Here is a 14265-nt window from a genome sequence, read left to right as displayed (position 1 = left end):
TGGCACGGACAAGGGGGTGGCTCCCCAGCAGCAGCGGGGAGCGGGGAGGGGGGGACAGCCGGAGCCTAGGCCTGGCCAGGGCGCCCCACTGCAGGACCAGCTGCAGACCCGCCCGCGGCCCCGCCCCGCCCCGCCCCCCCGGCCCCTCCCACCCCGCCGCCCGGGGGCGCCCGCGCGCACCGCGACCCACCCGACCCCGCGCTGCAGGGGCTCCCGCGCTGCAGAGGCTCCCGCGCCCGTGCCCCGGGGCGCCATGGGCGAGCTCCCGTTCTTCAGGGCGCACGCGGCCTTGCACCCGGACCACCTGTGGATCTGGGAGACGTCCGTGTACGTGGACGAGAACCAGCGCACCTGGCTGCCCGTAACCATCGAGGTACAGCCGCCCCGGGGCGGGCCGGGCGCGCGGCGTGGGCATCCGGGGTGGGACCACCTGCCCCGACTCCCGGGGGCGGGCGGGGGGGTGGGGGGCAGCGGAGCCTGCTTCACCCGGAACGCAGCGGTGCAGACGCCGAATTAGGAACAAAGGTAAAAAAAAAATATCATGGTAGCTCTGCAGGATGTGAGAGGCCTGGAATCCCAGGTCCCCACCACCGTGTCTCTTGGCATTTAAATCTCTGGTTAGGGCACAGGACACCAAGACCACAAAGTGGAGGTTTTTGCATTGTCCTCATAGATCCTGCGTGAAACATACCCCTAGCCCAATGTGGGGCAGGCTTTGTGTCCATGTGATTGAAAGGGCCTGTTTTCTTAATATGTAAAGTTTTTTTTTTTTAATTTTTATTTATTTATGATAGTAACAGAGGGAGAGAGAGAGAGAGGCAGAGACACAGGCAGAGGGAGAAGCAGGCTCCATGCACCGAGAGCCCGACATGGGATTCGATCCGGGGTCCCCAGGATCGCGCCCTGGGCCAAAGGCAGGCGCCAAACCGCGGCGCCACCCAGGGATCCCTGTAAAGTTTTTTTTTAAAGATTTTATTTATTTATTCACAAAAGACAGAGAGAGAGAGGCAGAGGGAGAAGCAGGCTCCATGCAGGGAGCCCTACATGGGACTCGATTCCGGGACTCCAGGATCACACCCTGGGCTGCAGGCCGTGCTAAACCGCTGAGCCACCGGGGCTGCCCTTAATATGTAAAGATTGACTTAAAACCAATAAGAAGGGATCCCTGGGTGGCTCAGCGGTTTAGCACCTGCCTTTGGCCCGGGGCGCGATCCTGGAGACCCGGGATCGAATCCCACGTCGGGCTCCCGGTGCATGAAGCCTGCTTCTCCCTCTGCCTGTGTCTCTGCCTCTCTCTCTCTCTCTGTGTGACTATCATAAATAAATTTTAAAAAAAATAAAAAAAATAAGAAAAAAATGAACACGCAGACTAAAAGTGGTCTAGAGGCTCTAGAAAACTATAAACGAACACAGCAAGAATGGTGATTTCCACTCATATCTTGCAGGATGATCTGAATTATTTAACAATTCTAATTTATCTCATAGATGGGAAATTAAAAACAAAAAACAAATTAAAAACAAAAAACAAAAAATGATTTCCACTTTGGAAAAGTAGTTCTTGAGCAGACACGAATGCCTAGTTTATAGACCCAGCCTGCTTTCCAGGCTATGAGGTTTTGTGGGGAATGTGATAAAATCCTGCTACTCAGCAAGCTGATGCTTGCTGAGGGGTGCAGAACAATAAAATAATTGAAGCTGGTGGTAAGTTGTGTAAGGATGAGAGGCAGTAACGAGTGGCGTGTGGTCTACAGGCAAGACCCCGTCAGAGAATTAATTTGCATTTGTTTGTCATGCTTTTGTCCAATCATTTTATTTGAAACCTTTGTAAGTCTCACTTTTAGATATGCGGGCCTCATGTGTATTTCATAGAGCTGGATTTTGCAGAAATTTGTCCCTGTAGATAAAAAGTTGTGCAGAAACCTATCTAAGGAAGGGTGTGAGCCGCGTGTAGATCTCAGCGAGAATGTTCCAGGCAGAGGACCACAGATGCAAGAGATTACTGGGGATGTGGCATGTCCTGGAAAGAGCAAGAAGGCCTTTGTGGGAGGTGGAGGAACAGGGTGGGAGGTGGAGGACTGAAGAGATGAGGGAGGCACGGGCCCACATTAGTGGGTCTGTGGACCATGGTAAAGGCTGCAGTTTCTTCTGCCCACAATGAGAAGCCACTGGAGGGTGTCAAACAGGAGGTGACATGATTTTTAGACGCACACCCTGGCTGCTGTGCTGTGAGCTGATCGTGGGGCACATGACCAACGAGGTGGCAGGTTAGCTTACTGCAGTAGAGGGGCACTGGTGGAGATGGGGAAAAGTGGTCTCTCACCTGATTGTGGGTGCTGGGGAAATTTGTTTCAATGGGGCATTTGTGGGCGCCTGGCTGGCTCAGTCGGTGGGGCAAGCGACTCCTGATCTCAGGGTTGTGGGTTCAAGCCCCGTGTTGGGTGTAGAGATTACTTAAAAAAAAATTTTTTTTAATGAATAAATAAAAGGGGCTGGGCTCTGTGACAAAATAAAGAAGAATCAAAGAAACTGCAGCTAAGGAAGCTCAGGGACGAATGTTCAGTTTGTCAGGAAGACGTGGGCCTGGTGTGGCCCCATCTGGGTGTCTAGACTCATGTGAGTGCCGGTCATCTCCGCCTGGCCCGATGCCTGAGAGGGGCATGCATGGCGCAAGGGGTGAAGTTGCTGGGAAGAGTGATCGCCAGCATTTCAGATGTCAGCTGGGCCGTGAGGGTGGCAGGAAGGACCCTGGGTATTTGGGTGCTGGGGAGCCTGGGCCCTGAAGGCATGCCCTGGTCTTCCCTTCCCTTCAGACGGAGAGCAGCCTCCAGGTACTCATGCGTCAGGAAGATGTCCCCCTAGGGGAGGCCATGTGCCCCAGCCTGCTAGCCCCATGCCTGCTGCCTTCCATGTGGCAGCTCTACCCTGGAAGAAGATACCGAGGCTCAGACTCCAGTTTCTGGCGCATAGTGTACCACATTGAGGCAAGTGTGTCCTCTTCCCGGACACCGTCGAGTCATCTTGGGTGGGCCTGTCCTGTCCTCCTCGCCTCCCCCGGCCCCCATGTCTGGCCTCTGAGGTCAATCCATTCCCTCCATCTCTCACCAAAAGCTAAACAAGTAGAAGGAGTTTACAACTGCAGGTTTTTCAAGGATTGGACTGGGGAGACATCAGAAGACATTGACTGGGCCACCTTCTGAGGTCTCAGCCACAGGGAGGCCTCTCGGATGGGCAGTCAGGGGGTGAAGGCTGGTGGGAGGAGGGGCTCCTCGAATCCCCCGCCCCCACGCAGGTTCCTGCCTGCTGCTCCGAGCTCCTGGAAGGCCCAGGAGGCAGGAATAGAAGGATGGAAGGAGACTTCCTAGGGCCCGGGCCTCTCACCCGCTTCTCCCGTGCAGCTCAGTGGCATGGAGGACATGCTCCTGGAGCAGCTGCCAGACCTGGAGGATGAGTGACCAGGTGAGTACCTTCGGGGCCCAGCACCTGTTGGTCCAGAGTGCCCAGGTCGGGATGAAGGACCACCCTTCTCGCATGAAGGCAGTGCTGACTCCCACCCCGACGGAACTGTCCTCTGAGGGTCTCAGGGTCCCTGCTCTCCCCATTACCACCCTGGGGGCTAGTCAGTTGTCCGCGACCCCCTTCCCCGCAGGGGTGCACGTCTGTACAGCGCCTCTCACGTTATGGGTGCTCCCACTTGATCATCACCTCGACTGAGCTGGGAATTACTCGATTTCCTAGGTTACAAAAACGAGCCTCGAGGAAGCACCATAACTGGGGCAGGTCACAGAGCCGGGTTCCCAATCCCAGTGCGCTGACACCAGGCCTCTCGCTCTCTTGGTCATCTGCCCCGGCTCAGACGCAGGGGCTCAGCCCTGGGGGCCCAGGCCGACCCCCAAGCTCCCCGTCCAGACTCCCCCCAGCAGCTCCGCTCGCACCCACCCTCCACCCCGGCCCTCGCCCGTGCCACATCCTCCCCTTTGCCTTTGACTCTGTCTTCTCTTAGCCCAGGTCCCGCGCTCCTGTCTCCTCCTGCATCCCCCGAGGCCACGTCCTGCTGGCCCGCAGAGGGGATGTTCGTGCTTGCGGTCACCTTCGTTTACCGGCTGTGCGTGTCCTGTTCCACTACTCCCCAGTCCGGGGGGGATTGAGGGGCCGAGGATGAGCCCTACACAGGGCCTGCTGGACCTGCCTGTGGCCCCCCAGTCTCCCCCGCCGGCAGGTTGGCACTGGAGAGGTTGGTACGGCATCCTCCGGGTGTCCCAGCAGCACCTGGCCTCTGGTTTTCCCCACGCCCTGATGGTTTTTGGCCTCTGTCTCCATTCTGCCCCTCCCAGTAACTAGTGTCGCCTGTCACATACCCGTGGCTGCTTCTCAGTCTGTTCCCTCAGCTCCCTGTGCCCCTGGCTGCAGGGGAGAGCAGGCCCGCTCACTTGAGCCTGGGCCAGGCTTTCCAACCCCTGCACCAGCTGTGTGACAGGCAGCATGTCTGCACAGGCCCCTGCCTGCAAAAGCCCCCCCTGCGCAGGTGGGCACAGGTGCAGGTCACAGGAAGGCCCGAGAGGAGCCCAGATCTGTGCCCAGGACCTGGAAGCCCGCTAGTCCACAGTCCCCAGCTCACAACCGAGCGGGGGGCTGAGCAGGCGAGACCAGACACCCTCGGTCACCCATCTGTGGAGGGACAGAGGGACAGAGGGTGCAGGGGCTGCTTTTAAATGCTGCCCACACACCCGGATGTCACGAAGTTGTATGTAGTGTGAACACTTTGTAATGTTGATTAATTAAATGTAAAACAGTTTGTCTACCTCAGTGCCCAACCAGCTTCTATTCGTGACCTAGATGCCAGAGGAGAGAATCAGGGACAGGCCGTCGGTCACCAGAGAAGACATTTTTTTTTTAAGATTTTATTTTATTTATTCACGAGAGACACAGAGCGAGAGCGAAAGGCAGAGACACAGGCAGAGGAGAAGCAGGCTCCATGCAGGGAGCCCGATGTGGGACTCAATCCCGGGTCTCCAGGATCACGCCCTGGGCTGCAGGCAGCGCTAAACCGCTGCACCACTGGGGCTGCCCCAGAGAAGACATTTTGGAAGGGAAAGAATACTCATGAATTCATTGTGTTTCTTTTACTTTGGTGATAAGGCTAGAATTTTTTTTTTCCTATAATCCAAAATCTCAAAACCCCAGTGTTCTTGGAGGGAGTAAGTGACCTCTGAAAGTCTTTGCCAGCAGCTCCTTGCATTCAAGGTCACACCCTCTGGTCCCCCCCTCCCTGCTCTGGCACCCATGGGCTCTGTCCTGACATGTGTAGTTCCAGGGCCACCAGGAGTCCCTGTTCCCACTCGCAGCTGTCCCCAGCTCCCCAGGCCTCAGCTGGAGGGAGTCCCTTTCCTACAGCCCAGCCCACCCCATGCCCTGTCCCCGCCTGCTTCCATCACAAGATTAGCTGCCCCCGCCCCCGCCCCAGGAGCCGGTAAATAGGGCCTCAGGTATCACAGAGGGATGCTTCCAGTAGAAGGAATCCATCCTGTGTGGTGCATGGGTCCTCCCCACTTGTGTGTGGCCAGAGTCCGTAGCTTCTTCGTCACAGAGAGGTATGGGGGTAATGATGTGTATACTGTTAGGTACCTAATAAGAGCATCATAGGAGGAAAGCACCGCTTCTCCTATTTTATATTCCTTGATCCCAGTCTTACGAGGACAGGTGAACGTTGGACACCACATGTGACAGGGTTTGTGCCTCTTGTGATTGGAACCCCATTGGCTTGCATGGTGCTTGCCAGCGTAAGAGTCTGGTGTGTGGGAGCTGTCCGTAGGCAGACCCCTCTTGGTAGGGACAACATCAGGATGTCAGAACAGGAGAAACGTCGGAGATCAGCCAATTGCTTCATTTTAGGAACTGGCCCAGGAAGAGGAAAGTTTGGGCAGACTGTGTCCCTCTCACTCCCACCCCTCATTCATGTGTTGATGCCCTAACATCCAGGCCCCATGTGGGGCATTTGGGAAATGGTTAGGATTAGCTGAGGTCACGAGGGTGGGACCCCATGATAGGATTAGTGCCCTGAGAAGAAGAGGAAGACACAGAAAGAGCAGCTCTCCATGCACAAGCCCCAAGGCAAGGCCAAGTTGAGGACACAAGGAGCCAACAGCTGTCTATAGGCCAGGAAGAAAGTTCTCGAAGGTCTTCACCAACTGCCCAGTCTGCTGGCACCCTCTGGAACCTTGAGAAATAAATGTGTGTTGTTCATCCAGTCTCTGGTATTTTGTTCTAGAAGCCCAAGCAGACTGACTGGTCTTGTTCCAAATGCTTGTTTCGGAAACGTCTGATCCACACTGGGAGCTCTGCTGGGTGCCACAGATAGAGCAGTGACCAGAGCACAGGCCCTGCTATCACGTAGCTTTCGTTTGGGGGGAAAAAAGACCAACAAGAAGCTTATGTGCACAGTGCTACAGAGGAAACCAAACAGGGTGATCTGACGGGGTTAGGTCCAATGGGGAAGAAGTGGGGGTGGCCTACGAAGACAGGACCTTGAGAATGAGAGAGCTAGCTTCTTAAACCAGGGAAGAGAGTCCCAGGGTAAGGAAATGATGCCTGTGGTGCAGGTTTAATTTGAAATTAGAAACAGCCAAAGGATTCCTGCTCGTTAAAAGAAAGGCTGTTTTATAAGAATAAGTGGCCCTAATGAAATAACTAAATACATCGAAGAATCTACTGTTTTCCATGGCAAGAGGGACTTTGAGCGTTGGCTGAGACAGTTGGGTGGAGAGTGGGGCCCCCGCTTGAGGCGAGGATGTGGCTTGGACAAAGGGGAATGTACCAGAGCCCTGCTCCAGCCTGTGTCGAGTTTGAGAGGCCTGTGATTCCTCCAGTTGTGAGTATTGATGGGCTGTTGATTGAACATGAATCCAGGACACAGGTCAAGACTAAAAAGATAAGGGACACCTGGGTGGTTCATTGGTTGAGCATCTGCCTTTGGGTCCGGTCATGATCCTGGGGTTCTGGGATCGAGTCCAGCCTCGGGCTCCCTGCATGGAGCCTGCTTCTCCCTCTGCCTCTGCCTCTGTGTGTGTGTGTCTCTCATGAATAGATAAACCTTTAAAAAAAAGATAGAGAGAGAGAGAGAGAGAGAGAGAGAGAGAGATGAAGACCATGGAACACACTGTTGGGGGCTGAGGAAAGAAGAGTGACAGTGGGATCTGGTCCCTAGAGACTAATGGTGTCGTCAGGGAGTTTAGTGCTGTGACAGGGGTGAACGAGCGAGAAGGGGAGGCAAGGAGGGATGACATGGCTCTGGACTTAATTGGCGGGGCTCAGAGAAGCCTGGCTTCCAGGGTGTTGGGGGGCAAAGTGGGTATCGAGCCTGGGTGTATGCACAGAATGAAGAGCTCCGCAGAAAGGGACAAACCAATGAGGCAGAATGGGGGGCAGGGGGTGCAAAGAACATTCCTGAAGCTAACAGAGATGAACTGGGGTGCAAACCTGCGGTGCCTGGCATCAGATGCAGCTGCTCCCGTGGTTTTCAATACCATGCCGATCCTGCTTCCTTCCCCCTCCCACACACAAAACAGGGGTCCACTTCTTTTGTTTTGCCAAAGTATTTTATTTTATTAATTTAAATTTCAACTTTTTAAAAAAGATTTTGTTTATTCATGAGAGACGCAGAGAGAGAGGCAGAGACATGGAGGAAGAAGCAGGCTCCCTGCAGGGGAGCCCGATGCAAGGCTCGATCCCAGGACCATGACCTGAGTCAATGACAGATACGCCATCACTGAACCACCCAGGCATCCCGTGCCAAGTATTTTAAATATTTGGTAATTTTGCCCACAAGCCTTTTATTACGTATCTTTACATATAAGACTTTTATTCCTGATAACCACCATAACATTATCACACCTAACAAAATTCATTGTGATTCCTTTTTTTTTTTCCTATTTAAAAAAAAAAATTATTGGAGTTCAATTTGCCAACACGTAGCATAGCACCTAGTACTCAACCAGCCAAGTGCCCCCCTCCGTGCCTTAATACCCTCTGATAGCCAGTCTGTTTTCAGATGTCCTCACTGGTCTCAAATGTCTCCACGGTTGGTCTAAACCAAGGCACAGACGGCGTGTGGTTGATGTGTCTCAGGTCTCTTGTCATCTGTGCCTTGGTTTTTATTTAAGTCTACATTGTATGTTTCAGGAATTTATAGTTTTAATCATAAAGGTTTGGCACATTCTTGTCGAAACTATTCTCAGGCATTTTATTTATTTTTGTTATTGCAATGCTGTCTTTCCTTTTGTCATCTTTAACAGGACGTTGCCTGGAGGGTGGTACCTATGTGCGTATAAAATCCCTATTGTTTCCAATATGTCAATGTCCTAGTCTGTTATTACTAAATTATCTCATTGTTTATAGTAGTTTTAATTTACTCTTTGGGTATTCCAGATGTATAATGAAGTATCTGCAAATAGAGAGATTATTACCTCTTCTTCTCTAATTATGTGGTTGTAACTCCTTTCGCTTGTCTGATACCTCCAGCACTATGGTAAGTAGTGGAGGTATTAGGCATTCTTTTATTTTCTTAAATTTAACCGGAGAGCCTCTAGAGTTTCCCCATTAAGTATAATCCTGGCTTTGGAGCTTACATATTTGTACTTTATCACATTAAAGAAGCATCTTTCAATTCCTTTTTTTAGAAGTTTAACGTGAATGGGTTTTTTGCATGCCTTTTTCTTTTCTTTTCTTTTTTTGATTTTTTATTGGTGTTCAATTTGCCAACATATAGAATAACAGAGTTAGGAGTCTCTCATGTTCTCTCTCCCTTTCTGATATTTCCCACTCATTTTTTCTCCTTTTCCCTTTATTCCCTTTCACTATTTTTTATATTCCCCAAATGAATGAGAGCATGTAATGTTTGTCCTTCTCCGATTGACTTACTTCACTCAGCATAATACCCTCCAGTTCCCTCCACGTCGAAGCAAATGGTGGATATTTGTTGTTTCTAATGGCTGAGGAATGTTCCATTGTATACATAGACCACATAAGGAGATGATCATATGATATTGCCTTGAACTCTAATAATACCATATTTTTTTTTAAGATTTTATTTATTCATGAGAGACAGAGAGAGAGGCAGAGGGAGAAGCAGGCTCCATGCAGGGAGCCTGATGTGGGACTCGATCCCAGGACCGTGGGATCGTGCCCTGAGCTGAAGGCAGATGCTCAACCACTGAGCCACCCAGGCGTCCCATAATACCATATTAATATTAGGTTATTGACTGTTTCTTGCATTCCTGGAATGCCAGACCAGTTGGTCATGATATATAAGGTGTTGATGGTGAATCTCTTTGCTGATATTTTATTTAAAAGATTTTATTCATAAGAGACACACAGAGAGAGGTAGAGACATAGGCAGAGAGAGAAGCAGGCTCCCTGCAGGGACCCCAATGCTGAACTCGATCCCAGGACTCTGGGATTGTGACCTTAGCCAAATGCAGATGCTCAACCACTGAACCACCCAGGTGCCCCTTTACTTAACATTTTTGCACCATAGTGGAAGTGTTCTGGATCCCCCCCTTCAGTTTTTGTCAAGTTTTAGCATCAAAGTTATATTCACTTTATAACAATAATTTCAAGACTTCTTGTGTTGTATCCTGTAAGAGTGCAGGTTACATTAGAATTTTTTTTAAGCTTGATAGAATTCCTTTATGAATCCATTCAAGCCTGGTCCCTTTTTAGAAAGAGCATTTGTAGAATTTTCTATTTCTGTAAAAATCGATCTGTTTAAGTTTTCTCTCTCTACTGGGGTCAATTTAAGTTAAATCAATTTTCCTAGGAAAGCATCAGTTTCATCTAGGTTTTATATTTTCTTTTTATAGTTATTCACAATAGTCTCTTAAGTTTTAATATTCTCTGGGTGATTATTGCCCCCTGTCATTTCCTATTTTGTCTTTTTTGTGTTTCATCGCACTTCATAAAATTAAGTTTGTCTACTTTATTTCCCAAAGACCCAACTTTCTGATTCACTTATGCTATTTTTTTTGTTTTGTTTTTTGTTTTTCTAGCTCACTGACATCTGTTTCTATCTTTTCTTCTTTATTTATGTACTCTCATTTTCCTTTTCTCTTTTTCTAGCTATTTTATTTATTTTTTTATTTTTTTTTATTTACTTATGATAGTCACACACACACACAGAGAGAGAGAAAGAGGCAGAGACACAGGCAGAGGGAGAAGCAGGCTCCATCAGGGAGCCTGATGTGGGACTCGATCCCAGGTCTCCAGATCACGCCCTGGGCTGAAGGCGGTGCTAAACCGCTGAGCCACCCTGGCTGCCCTAGGAGTTTTATTTAAATATAATTGACATACCATACAATTCACATATTTAAAGTGTCCAATTCAGTTGTTTTTTGCATATTTACAGAGTTGTACCACCATTACCATGATCAATTTTAGAACATTTTCATTACCTCAAAAAACAAACAAACAAAAACTATGTAATCACTAGCAGTTACTCCATAATACCACCAAATTTCTCAGCACCAGACGATCACTAGTCTCCTTTCTACCTCTATAGATTTGCTTATTCTAGATATTTCATCTAAATGGAATCCTTTAATATGGTCTTCTGTGACTGGATTCTTTAGTATAATATTTTCAAAGTTCATACGTGTTATAGCATGTATCAGTATTTCATTCCTTTTTATGATCAAATAATATTCCATCATATGAATATTCCACATTTTATAAATTCATGGACATTCGAGTTATTTCCACTTTTACTATTATAAATAATACTGCTGCAAACATTCACGTGTAAGTTTTTGTGTGGACATATTTTTTGCTGTTGATTTTTTGAAAGGATTTTATTTATTTGAGAGAGAGAACCCAAGGAGGGATGGAGAAGCAGATTCCTCACTGAGCAGGGAGCCCAACTCAGGGTTCAATCCCAGGACCCTGAGCTACCTAGGTGGCCCATGGACATATGTTTTTATTTCTCTTGGTTATATACCTGGGAGTGGAATTATTGGGTCATATGGTAACTTGTTTTTGACTTTGTGAGGAATTACCAGATTGTTTTCCAAAGTGGCTGCACATTCCCACCAGCAGTATGTGAGCATTCTAATAACTCCACATCCTTGTCAACACTTATTATGTGGCTCTCGGATTCTAGCCATCTAGTCAGTGTAAAATGGTATCGAATTGTGGTGTTGATCTGAACGTCCCTGATAGCTAATGATATCTATACATTTTCATGTGATTTTTGGCCATTTGTATCTTCTTTGGAGAAATGCCTGTTAAGATGAATTGCCTATTTTTTTAAATAAATTTATTTTTTATTGGTGTTCAATTTGTCAACATACAGAATAACACCCAGTGCTCATCCCGTCAAGTGCCCACCTCAGTGCCCGCCACCCAGTCACCCCCACCCCCCGCCCACCTCCCCTTCCACCACCCCTAGTTCGTTTCCCAGAGTTAGGAAGGTATAATCAATGTATAACGTATTTCAGGTATATGACAAAATGATCAAATATTTGTACATATTGCCAGATGATCACCACAATAAGTCTAGTTACCACCCATTACCATAAACAGTTATGAAATTTTTTCTTATGAGAACTTTTAATATTACTTTGTTAGCAACTTTTAAATATGCAATACAGTATTACTAACTATAGCCACCATGCTGTACATTGCATCTCTGCGATTCATATATTGCTCATTTTTTAAAAATGGGATTATTTTCTCTTTTTATTACTGAATTATAAGAGTTCTTTATATATTTGGATTCAACTCCCTTATCAAAAGTAATTTATCGGGATCCCTGGGTGGCGCAGCGGTTTGGCGCCTGCCTTTGGCCCAGGGCGCGATTCTGGAGACCCGGGATCGAATCCCACGTCGGGCTCCCGGTGCATGGAGCCTGCTTCTCCCTCTGCCTGTGTCTCTGCCTCTCTCTCTCTCTCTCTCTCTCTCTGTGACTATCATGAATAAATAAAATCTTTAAAAAAAAAAAAGTAATTTATCAATATTCTCCTAATCTGTGTCATCTTCTCTTTTGTTTGATAGTGTCCTTTAAGCACAAAACTTCTTAATTTTGATGAATTCTAATTTACTTTTTCTTTTATCACTTGTGTCTTTAATAGTATATCTAAGAAAGCTTTGCCTGACCCAAGTCATGAAGGTTTGCTCTACATTTTCTTCTAAGAGTTTTATGGTTTAAATTCTTACATTAAAGTCTGTAGTCCATTTTGAGTTGACTTTTATGTATGGTATGAGGTAGAGATCCATGCATATAGTAAGTTGCCTCAGTGTCATTTGTTGAAAGGACTATCCCCCCCCACCGCATTGAATTGTCTTGGCACTTTTGTCAAAAATTGACTGTAAAAGTAAGGTTAATGTTTGGATTCTCAGTTCTCTTCTGTTGATATATACACATCCATCCTTATGTCAATACTACACTGTCTTGATTACTATGTCTTTGTGATAAGTTTTGAAATTGAGAAGTGTGAGTGTTCCAATCTTGTTCTTTTTCAAGATTATTTTCATTATTCTGGGTCCCTTGAATTTCCATATGAATTTCAAAGTCAGCTTATCAGTTTCTACAACGAAGTCAGGGAGATTTGAGAAGAGATTGTGTTGAATCTATAGGCCAATGTGTAGAAAATTCCTATCTCTAATCTGCTCAGGCTGCTGTAATCAAATACCATAGATTGGATGTTTTGTTTCCATGGTTATGTTTATACTAATATCTCAGGGTGGTGTCCTTTCTCCTTTTAAAAATGCTATTGGTTGTGCTCACTTCAGCAGCACATATACTAAAATTGGAACATTATAGGGAATATTAGAATGGCCCCTGCACAAGGATAACCTGAAAATTCCTGAAGCATTCTAGATTTTTAAAAAATACTGTTGGTTGTAACACTGTCCAAAGAACTTCCTGGAATGATGAAAATGTTCTTTATTTGTGTTCTCCAGTATGGAAGCTACTGGATGCATATGAAATGAAATGTGAATGGTGGCTAATCTAATTGAGAAACTGAATTCAAAATTAAGTCAATTAACTTAAGTTTAAATAGCCATACATGGCTGGTGGCTACCATGTAGGATGGTGCAGACCTTTTTTTAATCACTTACTATGAACAATATTGAAATTAGTAACCTCTTCTTTCCCCTCTCTTCCTTCTCCCTGAAGTATTTAATGTGCTATCTATTCAGTGCTAAATGAAACCTTTAAGGCAACCAGCAAACTTACTTTCTCTATAATATTTCCCTTCTCTGCCCATTTTCAATAGCTCAATTACATCTTGGTTATCAGAGGATGTTACAAATACATAGTATTTTTCACACTGTGCCCACTGCTCTTCATTCTACCATTAAATATGTTCAGTGCTCATCAGTTGTTCTTAGGAAAAGCTTCTCTCAGATTTTCTTGATTGTCTGAAGCATATTGGTTAGTACATTACTCAGGAAGGGCCCACAGGAGCATTATTCCCTGATTACCTCAACTTCACCATGGTTTGTAGCCTTTATACTTGATGGTCACTTTGGCTAAATTAAAAAAAAATTGGCTCACATTTTCTTTCTCGGGTATCTGTATTATGTTATTTCATCTTTTCCATTGTGTTTTAACCTTAGAGTGTTCTGTGAAGATGTATTACCTTGCAAGTTACTTGGTGGTTTTACCTTATGCCAAAAGGATTTCTATTCTATGAAGTCTAATAACTTTAATAGACTGTGTCTTGCAGTTGACTATTCTGGTCCAGGCACAGCATGTTCCCTTTAAACAGACAGGTTCAAGTTAGTGTGTGTATATGTTTTCAGGAAAGTTTTTCTTTAATAGCTGTTTTTATTTGTTCCTCTCTACTGCCTTATTTTTACTTTCTTCTTGTTGGGGGGCGGAGCTATTATGCATATGTTGGATCATCTTTACCTCTCTTCTGTATCCATTGCTATTGCTTGAATCCTTTAGATCTTTTTCTTCTGATTTTCTTTTTGTTTTCACTTTATATACTATTTCTCTTCTTCTATCATAGTTACTCTGCTTGTGTTTGAAGATCCCAGAAAACCATGCCACTATCACAACCTTGCCCTGATTTTCAAGTTGCTTTGTTAGTGTTGTTGTATTTTGCTCACACAACTTTTTTTTACAAAGGGTAAATACCTTTAGAGGAATGCTAATTCTAAAAGATTCTTCCCCAACTCTTTACACCAGAGAAGTTCATGTGAATTGGTCCAGTGAAATCACTGTCAGTGAGTGGATCCTCCTAGTATTGGCAGGTGAACCTACTATGG

General features: G+C 46.6%; 1 protein-coding gene and 1 non-coding gene across 2 annotated transcripts; both read left to right on the top strand.

Annotated features, from left to right (window-relative positions):
- Positions 1-253: 253 nt before the first annotated feature.
- Positions 254-6222, top strand: TCL1A (TCL1 family AKT coactivator A). The gene is made up of 3 exons (XM_077908424.1): positions 254-373; positions 2811-3456; positions 4001-6222. Exons 1-2 carry the CDS (start codon positions 254-256, stop codon positions 3195-3197), a joined length of 507 nt encoding a protein of 168 aa, XP_077764550.1. The 3' UTR covers positions 3198-3456; positions 4001-6222.
- A 6542-nt stretch (positions 6223-12764) lies between these two features.
- Positions 12765-12871, top strand: LOC144321369 (U6 spliceosomal RNA). Its single transcript, XR_013387036.1, has one exon. It is a non-coding gene; the product is annotated as a U6 spliceosomal RNA (small nuclear RNA).
- Positions 12872-14265: the final 1394 nt, after the last annotated feature.

Source organism: Canis aureus, chromosome 9 (assembly GCF_053574225.1).
Source record: "Canis aureus isolate CA01 chromosome 9, VMU_Caureus_v.1.0, whole genome shotgun sequence".
NCBI classification, from domain to species: domain Eukaryota; kingdom Metazoa; phylum Chordata; class Mammalia; order Carnivora; family Canidae; genus Canis; species Canis aureus.
This window is presented reverse-complemented; position numbering and strand designations above follow the sequence as displayed.

What these genes read in the sequence shown, in the direction of transcription:
- TCL1A (XM_077908424.1), top strand. Translation starts at nt 254, where the DNA reads ATGGGCGAGCTCCCGTTCTTCAGGGCGCACGCGGCCTTGCACCCGGAC. An exon ending in GGCTGCCCGTAACCATCGAG is followed by an intron (nt 374 to 2,810) that starts GTACAGCCGCCC and finishes CCTTCCCTTCAG; the next exon opens with ACGGAGAGCAGCCTCCAGGT.